General features: G+C 45.7%; 1 protein-coding gene across 1 annotated transcript in view; it reads left to right on the forward strand.

The window, feature by feature from the left end:
• LOC311131860 (uncharacterized protein) overlaps positions 1-15,348 on the forward strand; it is a 165,680-nt gene that overhangs the window by 104,741 nt on the left and 45,591 nt on the right. The window contains exons 42-48 of the mRNA XM_084164988.1: positions 2,461-2,514; positions 5,573-5,641; positions 5,803-5,922; positions 6,154-6,201; positions 6,460-6,567; positions 6,677-6,721; positions 9,915-9,959. Coding sequence (XP_084021114.1) covers positions 2,461-2,514; positions 5,573-5,641; positions 5,803-5,922; positions 6,154-6,201; positions 6,460-6,567; positions 6,677-6,721; positions 9,915-9,959 — 489 coding nt within the window. The remainder of the gene's footprint in view (positions 1-2,460; positions 2,515-5,572; positions 5,642-5,802; positions 5,923-6,153; positions 6,202-6,459; positions 6,568-6,676; positions 6,722-9,914; positions 9,960-15,348) is intronic.

Genomic DNA, 15,348 nt, shown 5'->3' on the forward strand with positions numbered 1-15,348 from the left:
CCATCTTCCATCTTCCATCTTCCACCTTCCTCCTACCACCTACCACCTTCCTCCTTTCACCTTCCACCTCCCACCTTCCTCCTTCCACCTTCCACCTTCCACCTTCCACCTTCCACTTCCATCTTCCACCTTCCTCCTACCACCTTCCACCTTCCTCCTTCTTTTCTACCTTCCACCTTCCATCTTCCATCTTCCACCTTCCTCCTACCACCTACCACCTTCCTCCTTCCACCATCCACCTTCCAACTTCCTCCTACCTCCTTCCTCCTTTCCACCTTCCTCCTACCTCCTTCCTCCTACCTCCTTCCTCCTACCTCCTTCCTCCTACTACGTTCCACCTTCCTCCTTTAACCTTCCACCTTCCTTCTTCCTTCTTCGTCCTTCCACCTTCCACTTTCCTCCTTCCACCTTTTACCTTCCTCCTAATACCTTTCACCTTCCAACTTCCACCTTCCACCTTCCACCTTCCACCTTCCACCTTCCACCTTCCACCTTCCTCCTACCTCCTTCCTCCTTCCTCCTTCCTCCTACCACCTTCCACCTTCCTCCTTCCACCTTCCACCTCCCACCTTCCTAGTTCCACCTTTCCACCTTCCTCCTTCGTCCTTCCACCTTCCACCTTCCATTTTCCACCTTCCTCCTACTAATTTCCACCTTCCACCATCCACCTGTCACCTTCCATCTTCCACCTTCCTCCTACCCCCTTCCTCCTACCACCTTCCTCCTGCCTCCTTACTCCTACCACCTTCCTCCTTTCACCTTCCTCCTTCCACCTTCCACCTTATACATTCCTCCTTCCACCTTCCACCTTCCTTCTTCGTCCTTCCACCTACCACCTTCCATATTCCACCTTCCTCCTACCACCTTTCACCTTCCTCCTTCCACCTTCCACCTTCCTCCTTCCATCTTCCACCTTCTACCTTCCACCTTAACCTTCCTCCTTCCACCTTCACCTTTCACGGTCCACCTTCCACCTTCCTCCTTCGTCCTTCCACCTTCCATTTTCCACCTTCCTCCTACTCCCTTCCACCTTCCTCCTTCCACCATCCACCTTCCACCTTCAATCTTCCACCTTCCTCCTACCCCCTTCCTCCTACCACCTTCCTCCTGCCTCCTTCCTCCTACCACCTTCCACCTTTCACCTTCCTCCTTCCACCTTCCACCTTATACCTTCCTCCTTCCACCTTCCACCTTCCACCTTCCTTCTTCGTCCTTCCACCTACCACCTTCCATATTCCACCTTCCTCCTACCACCTTTCACCTTCCTCCTTCCACCTTCCACCTTCCTCCTTCCATCTTCCACCTTCCACCTTCCACCTTAACCTTCCTCCTACCACCTTCCACCTTTCACTGTCCACCTTCCTCCTTCCGGGTCCCTTATTTCCTTTTCAGGTTTGGCTTCCATATTGGGTTCTGGCTTGGGCAGCTTGGGGTCATAGCTAATAAAACTCTAAATGCAAATTAAGACCAGATTAAAATTGCAAATGATTATCTTACATTTCATAATTTAAACATGTTACACAATAGTAAAAGTAAATATGCAAGTACATATATAACTATTGCATCAATACAATAGCTTAAACCATATCCATGTAATGAAACTATGCTAATTGTTAACCCTGTGGGCTGTAAAGGTATAATGGGAGTCTTTGTTAAATCTTAGCACGGCTTTAAACATTCACTAACTCTTGTGGGAAGCTTTGGGATTGTTGAATATTACTATCAAAATATGATACATTAGTAATATTGTTGGGAATATTGATGTTATAAACTGCTTATAAATCATAATTAAATAGTTATTTAACCATTTAGTAAACTTATTGTAAATTAGAAGACCTTCAAATAAAGTGTTAGGAGAATATTTCCTCTGATTGTAGGGGAAATCTGAAATCCTAATTCATTCTGAACAGTGTACAAAGGTAAATCAGATGAATGGGAATGCTGAGAGGAGTTTACATGACAAATGGGTCCCTTGTTTCCATTGGAAACAAACATGTAATATTGGTTCTTAAAGACCAGGCTGAGTTCACTGTGTAAGACAATAGATTGATTCATCTGAATATGATATTCATGTATTCATCAAGCACCCAACCATAACTTTGTGTGCGTAAATCAAATTGTTGAAATCAAAGCACTTTAAAACATATATATATATTCACCTCTTGCACAGAGATCCCTGCATGGTCTTTAATCTGGTATTGTGTTTATCTCTCAAAATTAGACAAAACAATCAAATGATTTACACTAAACTATAATCAAACTATTTAAATGAATTTAAATAGTTTTTAAAAACTAAACAACCAAACCAGAAGAGTCTGAACACAAACCAGGAGAGGGAGAACACAGGTGATTGGTTGTTCCTTCAACCTTGAACCTGTGACCCCTCTGACCGTTGGTGAAGAGGGATGTGGCAAGCCTGTGATTGGCTAAAACCAGTTGAACCTCAGTTCCTTCTTTCAGGGTATCCCTGGCAACGACGGGGTACCAGGGCAGCCGGGTCTGCCTGGGACAACTGTAAGTAAACAGACAGCAAGGGGGGAGTCACCTCCATTTAAATTCAGACACTTCAGACACTGAACATTTGAAAATCCAATTCCAGAATTGGGAAAAACTATTGTCAGTGTCAATGAATATCAATTACACTTTCTGATTATATAATTCATTAGCTGAATTGTCTAAATTGAAATGGATTTGACCCCAACCCATGCCAGACATACAGTAGGAGGCGGAGCTAGAGGAGAGTGCCACGGCTTTGTGATTTGGCTGATGGGGGGAGAGAGAGAGACTGTAGTGACTGGAGCACTGGCAGAAGTTAATTGAGGATCTCTACAATTTCAACACAAAACTATACAGTAGGCACACTACGACTGAGTGGCAGTGCGTAGTGGCAAAGTATACTGTGTGTTTTTATAATTCAGAGAAATTAATGTCCTCACACTTTACTTTCTGTCTTAAAATGCACTTTTTGCCTTTTGGAGAGACTTTTACCATTGATTTGTGCCCCAAAAGCATGCACGCACACACACACACATACATATACAAACACACTCACACATTATTAACGTAGTGTCATAAAGGCAATGTGTGAGTGTGTGTGTGCAGCCACTCGTTTGAGTCAAAGAGCTTTGTTGTACTCTGCTGTTCAGCCTTGTTATGCTGAGTACAGTAAGAGCCTTTAGCTCTGCGGCTGAGAGTGCTGCCCTATGAGCTCTAGTTTCCATATCATTGCCATCCATCTCAGCTCCCTGCCACACACACACACACACACACACACACACACACACACACACACACACACACACAGACACACACACACATACACACACACAGACACACACACACATACACACACACAGACACACACACACAGACACACACAGACACACACAGACACACACACACAGACACACACACACACACAGACACACACACACACACACACAGACACACACACACAGACACACACACACACAGACACACACACACACACACACACACACACACACACACACACACACACACACACACACACACACACACACACACACACACACACACACACACACACACACACACACACACACCCTCAACATAATAATCAATCTACCCACAGTGGAAACTTGGCTTCACACACACATCCACGCACGCACGCACACACACACACACACACACACACACACACACACGCACACACACACACACACGCACACACACACACACAAACACACACACACAGTCTTGTACAGCTAACCTTGTGGGGACACACAATTCAGTCCCATTCAAAATCATATTTTTCCTAACCCCTAACCCTAGCTCCTAACCCTAACCCTTAACGGAATTCTAACCCTAACACTAATTCAAACCTTAACCCCTAGAAATAGCATTTGACCTCGTGGGGACTAACAAAATGTCCCCAGTTGGTCAAATTTTTGTTTGTTTAGTATTTTTGTGGGGACTTCTGGTCCCCACAAGAATAGTTAAACATGTCCACATTATACACACTCCAGAAGTGCTTCAGTCCGAACATCAGTAGACAGACAGACAGACAGACCTACCAGCTGCTCTCTAGCTCCATGGGCCTGCCTGCATGTTGAGTTTCAATGTATTAAATCCCCTAAAACAGACTATTAAAACGATTCACTCTTAGCTTAATTCTTAATGCACTCTTAGCTTAGTCTTAGCTAAGTATAAATGTATCCTTAAAAAACTAAAAACTTTCTCAGAAACACAATTTAACCGGTAAGTTATTTGAATGCAAATGAATCCATTAAAAAAAAAAGACAATTTAACAAAATTGCAGGATATTTAAATAGGATGATATTGAAAGTGAATGACAGACTCTCTGACAGGTCCTGTTTAATGCATACAACCTTAGTCTAACAAACCTATTGAGCTGCACCATGCTAGCTCAAATTAGCCCTTCTGGCTATAATAACAACCATTTCAACAAAGCCAATTGGTTTTAAATGGGTTTGAAACCAGGTGAACTGCAATTCACAGGTTCTCTCACTGTGTGAAGGGCCCCACTGCTAAAAAGTGGAAGTATTGTACTGTAAGTGGGTTTCCTGGTGTGATTGGAGTGGTACAAATGTTTCAGGCCAACCATGTTGTAAATCATTTAACTTTAAAACTCTAACAATAATCCCAATTAATACCTGGAATTAAATACCAACCTGCTTTGAAAGACTTGCAAAACCTTGTGATTTTGAATGTTTTGTGTCTCCTTGGGCAAATCTTAAATGGTACCCTATTCCCTCTAGTGGCCTATGTGATTCTGGACAAATGTACAACACTACATGGGGAATTGAGTACTATTTGGGACTCCTGAATGGATCGTTCATCGAATTTGCACTGTACTGCAGTTCAACACCGTTTGCACTGTACTGCAGTTCAACACCGTTTGCACTGTACTGCAGTTCAACACTTTGCACTGTTGCATCAATGTGCAGAAATCAATTGTACTTATACATTATAGTTGTATAAACCCCAACATTTTTACTGTAGAAGGATGAAGTTGCCCCTAGACGTTGATCTAAGATCAGTTTTGCATTGGCCCCTCCTTAGTGATTAAGATTAGGATTTGGGAAGGATAAACTGATCATAGATCAGTGCCTAAGGGCAACTTCTACTTGAAGCCTTTTACCCCTCCCTCACTGACTCTCCTCTCCCCCTCTGACCCCCTCCCCCCTCCCTCCCTCACTGACTCTCCTCTCCCCCTCCCTCCCTCACTGAATCTCCTCTCCCCCTCCTGATCCCCTCCCCCCTCCCTCCCTCACTGACTCTCCTCTCCCCCTCCCTCCCTCACTGACTCTCCTCTCCCCCTCCTGATCCCCCTCCCTCGCTGACTCTCCTCTCCCCCTCCTGATCCCCCTCCCTCACTGACCCTCCTCTCCCCCTCTGATCCCCTCTCCCTCACTGACTCTCCTCTCCCCCTCCTGATCCCCCTCCCTCACTGACCCTCCTCTCCCCCTCTGATCCCCTCTCCCTCACTGACTCTCCTATCCCCCTCTGATCCCCCCCACTGACTCTCCTCTCCCCCTCTCTCACTGACTCCCCCCCCCCCCTTTCATAGCCCCCTCCCCCTTCCCTCCCTCAGCATCTGAGGCTGCCTCAGGACCAGGACAGTCGAGGAGATGGACAGGTAAGACAGGAGGTAGGGAGGTGCACTCTGGAAGTTAGACTTTTATAGTATTGATCTTGAAAAATAACACCAAGGTGCATGAACTGTCCATGTAGTGTACATTAAGCACACACATTTCATGTTATAAACGTCTGTCTGTGTGCGTGTGTCCTCTGCTGCAGGAGGTGTGTGAGGACTGCTCCAAGGGTTTGCCAGGGGTACCAGGCATGGCGGGCACCAAGGGAGAGAAGGGAGATGAGGGCAAGCCTGCCGTAGGCCATGCCCCTGACGGCTGTGAGAGGGTGAGAGGCAGGGGGAAGGGAGCGTGGGGGTGGGGGGAAGGGGTTGCACAGGTGACGTGGTTAGGGGTGTATAAAATTTTGCCTCAGATTATAGTCCTGGAAATTCTACATGTTTATTCTTGGTTCATGAATCACTGGTACCTAACAGGGTTGCTGTCAATTCCAGTCAATTCAGGAAGTAGACTGAAATTCCAATCCATTGTACTCATGGCCTTTCTCTATGTGTTGCAGTGTTTCAGAAACCAAAGACTGCAGAGGGAGGAGGCTGCACAGGCGCCTGTAAGTCTCTAACGCTTACATTCACACATGCACGCGCACACACACGCACACACACACGCAACACACGCACGCAACTCACACACACGCGCTCACACACAAACACACGCAACACACACACGCACACACACATGCAACACACGCACGCAACTCACACACACACACACACACACACACGCAACACACACACACACACACTGAATAATTTCTTTATCTTCTTGTCTATATATAAAATAACATTTGATTTGATATGATATGTAGACCACCACTAACACCAATGGAGCTAATGGAGGCTGCTCTGGACCAGGAACACCAGGAACACCAGGCCACCCAGGAACACCAGGATCACCTGGAATAAGGGGGGAGACGGTAATTGTGTGTGTGCGTGTGCGTGTGTGAGTGGTGAAATATAGCGAGTTGCGTGTTATTGGTGTGTTGAATCTCTAACACAAAGTACCTTTCTGCCTACATTTCCCAGGGTCCTCAGGGTCAAAGGGGACAAGCTGGTGTACCAGGGAATATGGTGAGTTCTACACAAGAGATTGTAGGGCATTATAACACTTCATAAGGGTTTAGTAGATATATTATAAGCCAGCACAACAGAGTCAAAGCATGGTGTCTGTAAGAAGAACTGGGTGTCTATCAGCTGACCATATAAAATAATATTTTATTGTCACATAGGTGCAGTGAAATGTGTTGTTTTACAGGGTCAGCCATAGTAGTACAGCACCCCTGGAGCTAATTAGGGTTAAGTGCCTTGCTCAAGGACACATCAATAGATTTTTCACCTGCTATTCAAACCAGCGATCTTTTGGTTACTGGCTCAACACTCTAACCACAGTGCAAATAGTCCGGGTAGCCATAATTAACTGTTCAGGAGTCTTATGGCTTGGGGGTAGAAGCTGTTGAGAAGTCTTTTGGACCTAGACTTGGCACTCCGGTACCGCTTGCCGTGCGGTAGCAGAGAGAACAGTCTATGACTAGGGTAGCTGGAGCCTTTGACAATTTTGAGGGCCTTCCTCTGACACCGCCTGGTATAGAGGTCCTGGATGGCAGGAAGCTTGGCCCCAGTGATGTACTGGGCCGTACGCCCTACCCTCTATAGTGCCTTGCGGTCGGAGGCCGAGCGGTGATGCAACCAGTCAGGATGCTCTCGATGGTGCAGCTGTAGAATTTTTTGAGGATCTGAGGACATATGCCAAATCTTTTCAGTCTCCTGAGGGGGAATAGGCTTTGTCATACCCTCTTCACGACTGTCTTGGTGTGTTTGGACCATGATAGTTCGTTGGTGATGTGGACACCAAGGAACTTGAAGCTCTCAACCTGTTCTACTACAGCCCCGTCGATGAGAATGGGGGCGTGCTCAGTCCTCTTTTTTTTCCTGTAGTCCACAATCATCTCCTTTGTCTTGGTCACGTTGAGGGAGAGGTTCTTATCCTGGCACCACACGGCCAGGTCTCTGACCTCCTCCCTATAGGCTGTCTCATCGTTGTCGGTGATCAGGCCTACCACTGTTGTGTCATCGGCAAACTTAATGATGGTGTTGGAGTCGTGCCTGGCCATGCAGTCATGGTTGAACAGGGAGTACAGGAGGGGACTGAGCACGCACCCCTGAGGGGCCCCCGTGTTGAGGATCAGTGTGGCAGATGTGTTGTTACCTACCCTTACCACCTGGGGGCGGCCCGTCAGGAAGTCCAGGATCCAGTTGCAGAGGGAGGTGTTGACTCCCAGGATCCTTAGCTTAGTGATGAGCTTTGAGGGCACTATGGTGTTGAATGCTGAGCTGTAGTCAATGAATAGCATTCTCACGTAGGTGTTCCTCTTGTCCAGGTGGGAAAGGGCAGTGTGGAGTGCAATAGAGATTGCAACATCTGTGGATCTGTTGGGGTGGTATGCAAATTACAGGTGGGTCTAGGGTTTCTGGGATAATGGTGTTGATGTGAGCCATGACCAGCCTTTCAAAGCACTTCATGGCTACAGACGTCAGTGCTACGGGTCGGTAGTCATTTAGGCAGGTTATCTTAGTGTCCTTGGGCACGGGAACTATGGTGGTCTGCTTGAAACATGTTGGTATTACAGACTCAGTCAGGGACATGTTGAAAATGTCAGTGAAGACACTTGCCAGTTGGTCAGCACATGCTCGGAGTACACGTTCTGGTAATCGGTCTGGCCTTGCGGCCTTGTGAATGTTGACCTGCTTAAAAGTCTTACTCACATTGGCTACGGAGAGTGTGATCACATAGTCATCCGGAACAGCTGGTGCTCTCATGCATGCTTCAGTGTTGCTTGCCTCGAAGCGAGCATAGAAGTGGTTTAGCTCGTCTGGAAGTCTTGTGTCACTGGGCAGCTTGCGGCTGTGCTTCCCTTTGTAGATCAGTGATTCCTTCCAACAGACACACATTTTCAAGTAGGTTGGCTGCATTTCCACAGTGTTGGACCAGGGCCGCAGTGTTTACGTGGCCTGTGTGTCTTATAAAGCTTCATCGTTGAGGGATCAAGCAGAATGAAGGAACTTCATGTTGATACTTTACACGCGATGTCATACAGCCCTCTAGTGGCGCATCTTAGAACTACATCGTTATTGATGTAAATTAGTCAATCGTTAACTTTTTCCATAAGTATCCTTTTAGCAATAGCATCGCTTTAGCAATAGTAACCTTTTAGCAATAGTATCCATTTAGCAATAGTATCCCTTTATCAATAGTATCCCTTTAGCAATACAATCCCTTTAGCAATAGTATCCTTTTAGCAATAGTATCCCTTTAGCAATAGTATCCCTTTAGCAATAGTATCCCTTCAGCAATACTATCCTTTAGCAATACTATTCCTTTAGCAATAGTGTCCCTTTAGCAATAGTATCCCTTTAGCAATACTATCCCTTTAGCAATGGTATGCTTTTAGCAATAGTAACCTTTTAGCAATAGTATCCATTTAGCAATAGTATCCCTTTATCAATAGTATCCCTTTAGCAATACAATCCCTTTAGCAATAGTATCCTTTTAGCAATAGTATCCCTTTAGCAATAGTATCCCTTCAGCAATACTATCCTTTAGCAATACTATTCCTTTAGCAATAGTGTCCCTTTAGCAATAGTGTCCCTTTAGCAATAGTATGCATTTAGCAATATTATCCCTTTAGCAATATTATCCCTTTATCAATAGTATCCCTTTAGAATAGTATCCCTTTAGCAATAGTATCCAAATCAAATACACATATTTAGCAGATGTTATTGTGGGTGTAATGAAATGCTTGTGTTCCTAGCTCCAACAGTGCAGTAGTATATAACAATTCACAGCAATACACACAAATCACAAAGTAAAAGTCGGAGTGGCATTGACTAGAATACAGTAGAATACAGTATATATATATATATATGAAATTAGTAAAACAGTATGTAAACATTTATTAAAGTGACCAGTGATTCCATGTACATAGGTCAGCAGCCTCTAAGGTGCAGTGTTGAGTAACCGGTTGGTAGCCGGCTTAGTGACAGCGGCTAAGTTCAGGACAGGGTACTGGGTGGAGGCCGGCTAGTGATGGCTATTTAACAGTCTGATGGTCTTGAGATAGAAGCTGTTTTTCAGTCTCTTAGTCCCAGCTTTGATCCCTTTTAGATTGGAGTAGTAACCCAGTGTCTTCAACACTAATGGTTAACAAATCAGAACTCAGAACCATTGTTTTAGCTGCCCCTCTCATTGCATGTTTCTCCTCTACAGGGTCCTCCTGGTTTTCCTGGTCCTCAAGGCTCATCTGGACTACCTGTGAGTTTACTATATATACTATACCAACACTACACCTATACTACACCAATACTACACATATAGTACACCTATACTACACATAATATACACCTATACTACACATATACTACACCTATACTACACTAATACTACACATACGGTATACTACACCTATACTACACCTACCTATACTACACCTATACTACACCTATACTGCACCTATACTACACCTATACTACACCTATACTACACCTATACTGCACCTATACTACACCTATACTACACCTATACTGCACCTATACTACACCTATACTGCACCTATACTACACCTATACTGCACCTATACTACACCTATAAGACACCTACCAATACTACACCTAAACTACACCTATACTGCACCTATACTACACCTATACTGCACCTATACTACACCTATAAGACACCTACCAATACTACACCTAAACTACACCTATACTGCACCTATACTGCACCAATACCACACCTATACTACACCTATACTACACCTATACTACACCTACCAATACTACACCTATACTACAACAATACTACACCTATACTACACCTACCAATACTACACCTATACTGCACCTATATTACACCAATACTACACATATACTACACCTATACTACACAAAGTATACTGCAACTATACTATACCTATTTTCACCTATACCACACCTACCAATACTACACCTATACTACAGCTACCAATACTACACCTATACTACAGCTATACTACACTTATACTACACCAATACTACACCTATACTACACATACAGCATACTACACCTATATCCACCTATACTACACATACCTATATTGCACCTATACTGCACCTACATATACTACACCTATATTCACCTATACTACATCTATACTACACCTATACTCCACCTATATTCACCTATACTACATCTACACTACACCTATACTCCACATACCTATACTACACCTACCTATACTACACCTATATTACACCTATACTACACATACAGTGAGGGAAAAAAGTATTTGATCCCCTGCTGATTTTGTATGTTTGCCCACTGACAAAGAAATTATCAGTCTATAATTTTAATTGTAGGTTTATTTGAAAAGTGAGAGACAGAATAACAACAACAAAATCCATAAAAACGCATGTCAAAAATGTTATAAATTGATTCGCATTTTAATGAGGGAAATAAGTATTTGACCCCCTCTCAATCAGAAAGATTTCTGGCTCCCAGGTGTCTTTTATACAGGTAACGAGCTGAGATTAGGAGCATACTCTTAAAGGGAGTGCTCATAATCTCAGCTTGTTACCTGTATAAAAGACACCTGTCCACAGAAGCAATCAATCAATCAGATTCCAAACTCTCCACCATGGCCAAGACCAAAGAGCTCTCCAGGGATGTCAGGGACAAGATTGTAGACCTACACAAGGCTGGAATGGGCTACAAGACTATCGCCAAGCAGCTTGGTGAGAAGGTGACAACAGTTGGTGCGATTATTCGCAAATGGAAGAAACACAAAATAACTATCAATCTCCCTCGGCCTGGGGCTCCATGCAAGATCTCACCTCGTGGAGTTGCAATGATCATGAGAACGGTGAGGAATCAGCCCAGAACTACACGGGAGGATCTTGTCAATGATCTCAAGGCAGCTGGGACCATAGTCACCAAGAAAACAATTGGTAACACACTACGCTGTGAAGGACTGAAATCCTGCAGCGCCCGCAAGGTCCCCCTGCTCAAGAAAGCACATATACAGGCCCGTCTGAAGTTTGCCAACAAACATCTGAATGATTCAGAGGAGAACTGGGTGAAAGTGTTGTGGTCAGATGAGACCAAAATCGAGCTCTTTGGCATCAACTCAACTCGCTGTGTTTGGAGGAGGAGGAATGCTGCCTATGACCCCAAGAACACCATCCCCACCATCAAACATGGAGGTGGAAACATTATGCTTTTGGGGTGTTTTTCTGCTAAGGGGACAGGACAACTTCACTGCATCAAAGGGACGATGGACGGCGCCATGTACCGTCAAATCTTGGGTGAGAACCTCCTTCCCTCAGCCAGGGCATTGAAAATGGGTCGTGGATGGGTATTCCAGCATGACAATGACCCAAAACACACGGCCAAGGCAACAAAGGAGTGGTTCAAGAAGAAGCACATTAAGGTCCTGGAGTGGCCTAGCCAGTCTCCAGACCTTAATCCCATAGGAAATCTGTGGAGGGAGCTGAAGGTTCGAGTTGCCAAACGTCAGCCTTGAAACCTTAATGACTTGGAGAAGATCTGCAAAGAGGAGTGGAACAAAATCCCTCCTGAGATGTGTGCAAACCTGGTGGCCAACTACAAGAAACGTCTGACCTCTGTGATTGCCAACGTTTTGCCACCAAGTACTAAGTCATGTTTTACAGAGGGGTCAAATACTTATTTCCCTCATTAAAATGCAAATCAATTTATAACATTTTTGACATGCGTTTTTCTGGATTTCTTTGTTGTTATTCTGTCTCTCACTGTTCAAATAAACCTATCATTAAAATTATAGACTGATCATGTCTTTGTCAGTGGGCAAACGTACAAAATCAGCAGGGGATCAAATACTTTTTTCCCTCACTGTATACTACACCAATACTACACATATATTACACCTATATTACACCTATACTACATCAATACTACACCTACCTATACACTCCTATACTACATCTATACTACATCTATACTACACCTATACTACTCCTATACTACACCTACCCATACTACACTTATACCACACCTATACTGCACCTACCTATACTACACCCATGTTACACCTACCTATTCTACACCTATACTACACCTATACTACACCTAATCTCTATTATATTGTCTACTGTATGTCTGTCTCCACCTCTGCCTTTAGTTCTTGCGATCTCTCTCTCTCTCACTCTTTCTATTTCAATATCTCTCTTCTACTTTGAAACACCATTACCACTGAACGGAAATCTTCCTGCTATCTCCATCTCTCCAGCTTTTTAATGAAAGTTATTTCAAATGAGGACAATTCTATTGTCTCGTCAGTTCATCAATGATTTCCCCTGTGAAAGTGATGGAGAGTGGTAGTGCCGTGCAGACAGCACACCAACACCCCTCATCTCATTCCATTGTTTTAGCAGAATGGAAGTCAGCAATGGTTGAACGCTGTGAGCCCAGCATGGAATCAATTTTGAAACGTTAGGGAGTGTTTAATTCCAGGTGTGTGAATGTGTGTGTGTGTGTGTGTCTCTGCCGCACTCCGTTCTGTTGAATTGTATCTGATTAAATAGTAGCGGGAGCTGAGAGAGGGGGGTGACAGATAGAAAGGGGCTGAGAGAGGGGGGTGACAGATAGAAAGGGGCTGAGATATGGGGTGATGGATAGAAAGGGGCTGAGAGGGGGGGACAGATAGAAAGGGGCTGAGATATGGGGTGATGGATAGAAAGGGGCTGAGAGGGGGGGACAGATAGAAAGGGGCTGAGAGAGCGGGTTCAGATTGAGAGAGGGAGGTGACAGATAGAAAGAGGATGAGAGAGGTGGGTGACAGATTGAAAGAGGCTGAGAGGGGGGGTGACAGATAGAAAGGGGCTGAGAGAGTGGGGTGACAGATAGAAATGGGCTGAAAGAGGGGGGTGAAAGATTGAGAGAGGGGGGTGACAGATAGAAAGGGTCTGAGAGACGGGGTGACAGATAGAAAGAGGCTGAGGGGGTGTAACAGATAGAAAGGGGCTGAGAGAGGGGGTGACAGATAGAAAGAGGCTGAGAGAGGGGGGTGACAGATAGAAAGGCTGAGGGGGGGTGACAGATAGGAAGGGGCTGAGAGAGGGGGGTGACAAATAGAAAGTGGCTGAGAGAGTGGGGTGACAAATAGAAAAGCTGAGAGAGGGGGGTGACATATAGAAAGGCTGAGAGAGGGGGGTGACAGATAGAAAGGGGCTGAGAGAGGGGGGTGACAGAAAGAGGATGAGAGAAGGGGTGACAAATAGAAAGGGGCTGAGAGAGGGGGGTGACAGATAGAAAGGCTGAGAGAGGGGGGTGACAGATAGAAAGGCTGAGAGAGGGGGGTGACAGATAGAAAGGGGCTGAGAGAGGGGGGTGACAGATAGAAAGGCTGAGGGGGGGGTGAAAGATAGAAAGAGGCTGAGAGGGGAGGTGACAGATAGAAAGGGGCTGGGGGGGTGACAGATAGAAAGGGGCTGAGAGAGGGGGGGTGAAAGATTGAGAGAGGGGGGTGACAGATAGAAAGGGGCTGAGAGAGGGGGGTGACATATAGAAAGGGGCTGAAAGAGGGGGGTGACAGATAGAAAGGGGCTGAGGGGGGATGACAGATAGAAAGGGGCTGGGGGGGTGACAGATAGAAAGGCTGAGAGGGGGGGTGGGTGAAAGATTGAGAGAGGAGGGTGACGATAGAAAGGGGCTGAGAGTGGGGGGTGACATATAGAAAGGGGCTGAAAGAGTGGGGTGACAGATAGAAAGGGGCTGAGGTGGTGGTGACAGATATAAAGGGGCTGAGAGAGGGGGGTGACAGATAGAAAGGGGCTGAGAGAGGGGGGTGACAGATAGAAAGGGGCTGAGAGAGTGGGTGACAAATAGAAAGGGGCTGAAAGTGGTACTTTTCCTCTCTCCACCAGGGAATAGGGAATATGTAACTTACAGGAGGTTGGTGGCACCTTAATTGGGGAGGATTGGCTCATGGCTGGAGCGGAGTGAGTGGAATGGTATCAAACACATGGTTTCTATGTGTTTGATGCCATTCCATTGACTCCTTTCCAGGCATTATTATGAACCGTTCTCCCCTCACCAGCCTCCACTGATATAGTGTTAATTTTGTCTTTCTTTTCAAGTGATCTCTTCTCCTTGTTTTTTTCACTCTCATTCTTCTCTTCTCCTCGTTTCTATCCTCTCCTCACCTCTCCTCTCTCTTCATATCTCTCACTTCATTCTCTCTCCATACCTCTCTCCTCTCCTCTCTCCCTCTCTCCTCTCCTCTCTCCTCTCTCCTCTCTCCTCTCTCCTCTCTCCTCTCTCCTCTCTCCTCTCTCTCCTCTCCTCTCTCTCCTCTCTCTCTCTCCTCTCCTCTCTCTCCTCTCTCCCTTCCTCTCCTCTCCTCCTCTCCTCTCTCTCTCTCCTCTCTCCTCTCCTCTCTCCTCTCCCTCTCTCTCCTCTCTCCTCCCTCTCTCCTCTCCCTCTCACCTCTCTCCTCTCCCTCTCTCCTCTCCTCTCTCCCTCTCTCCTCTCCTCTCTCCTCTCCTCTCCTCTCCTCTCTCTCTCCTCTCTCCTCTCCTCTCTCTCTCTCCTCTCCTCTCCTCTCCTCTCCTCTCCTCTCCTCTCTCTCTCTCCCTCTCCTCTCTCCTCTCTCTCCCTCTCTCTCTCTCCTCTCCTCTCCCTCCTCTCC

This window comes from Coregonus lavaretus, assembly GCF_964263955.1.
Source record: "Coregonus lavaretus genome assembly, chromosome: 7".
NCBI classification, from domain to species: Eukaryota; Metazoa; Chordata; class Actinopteri; order Salmoniformes; family Salmonidae; genus Coregonus; species Coregonus lavaretus.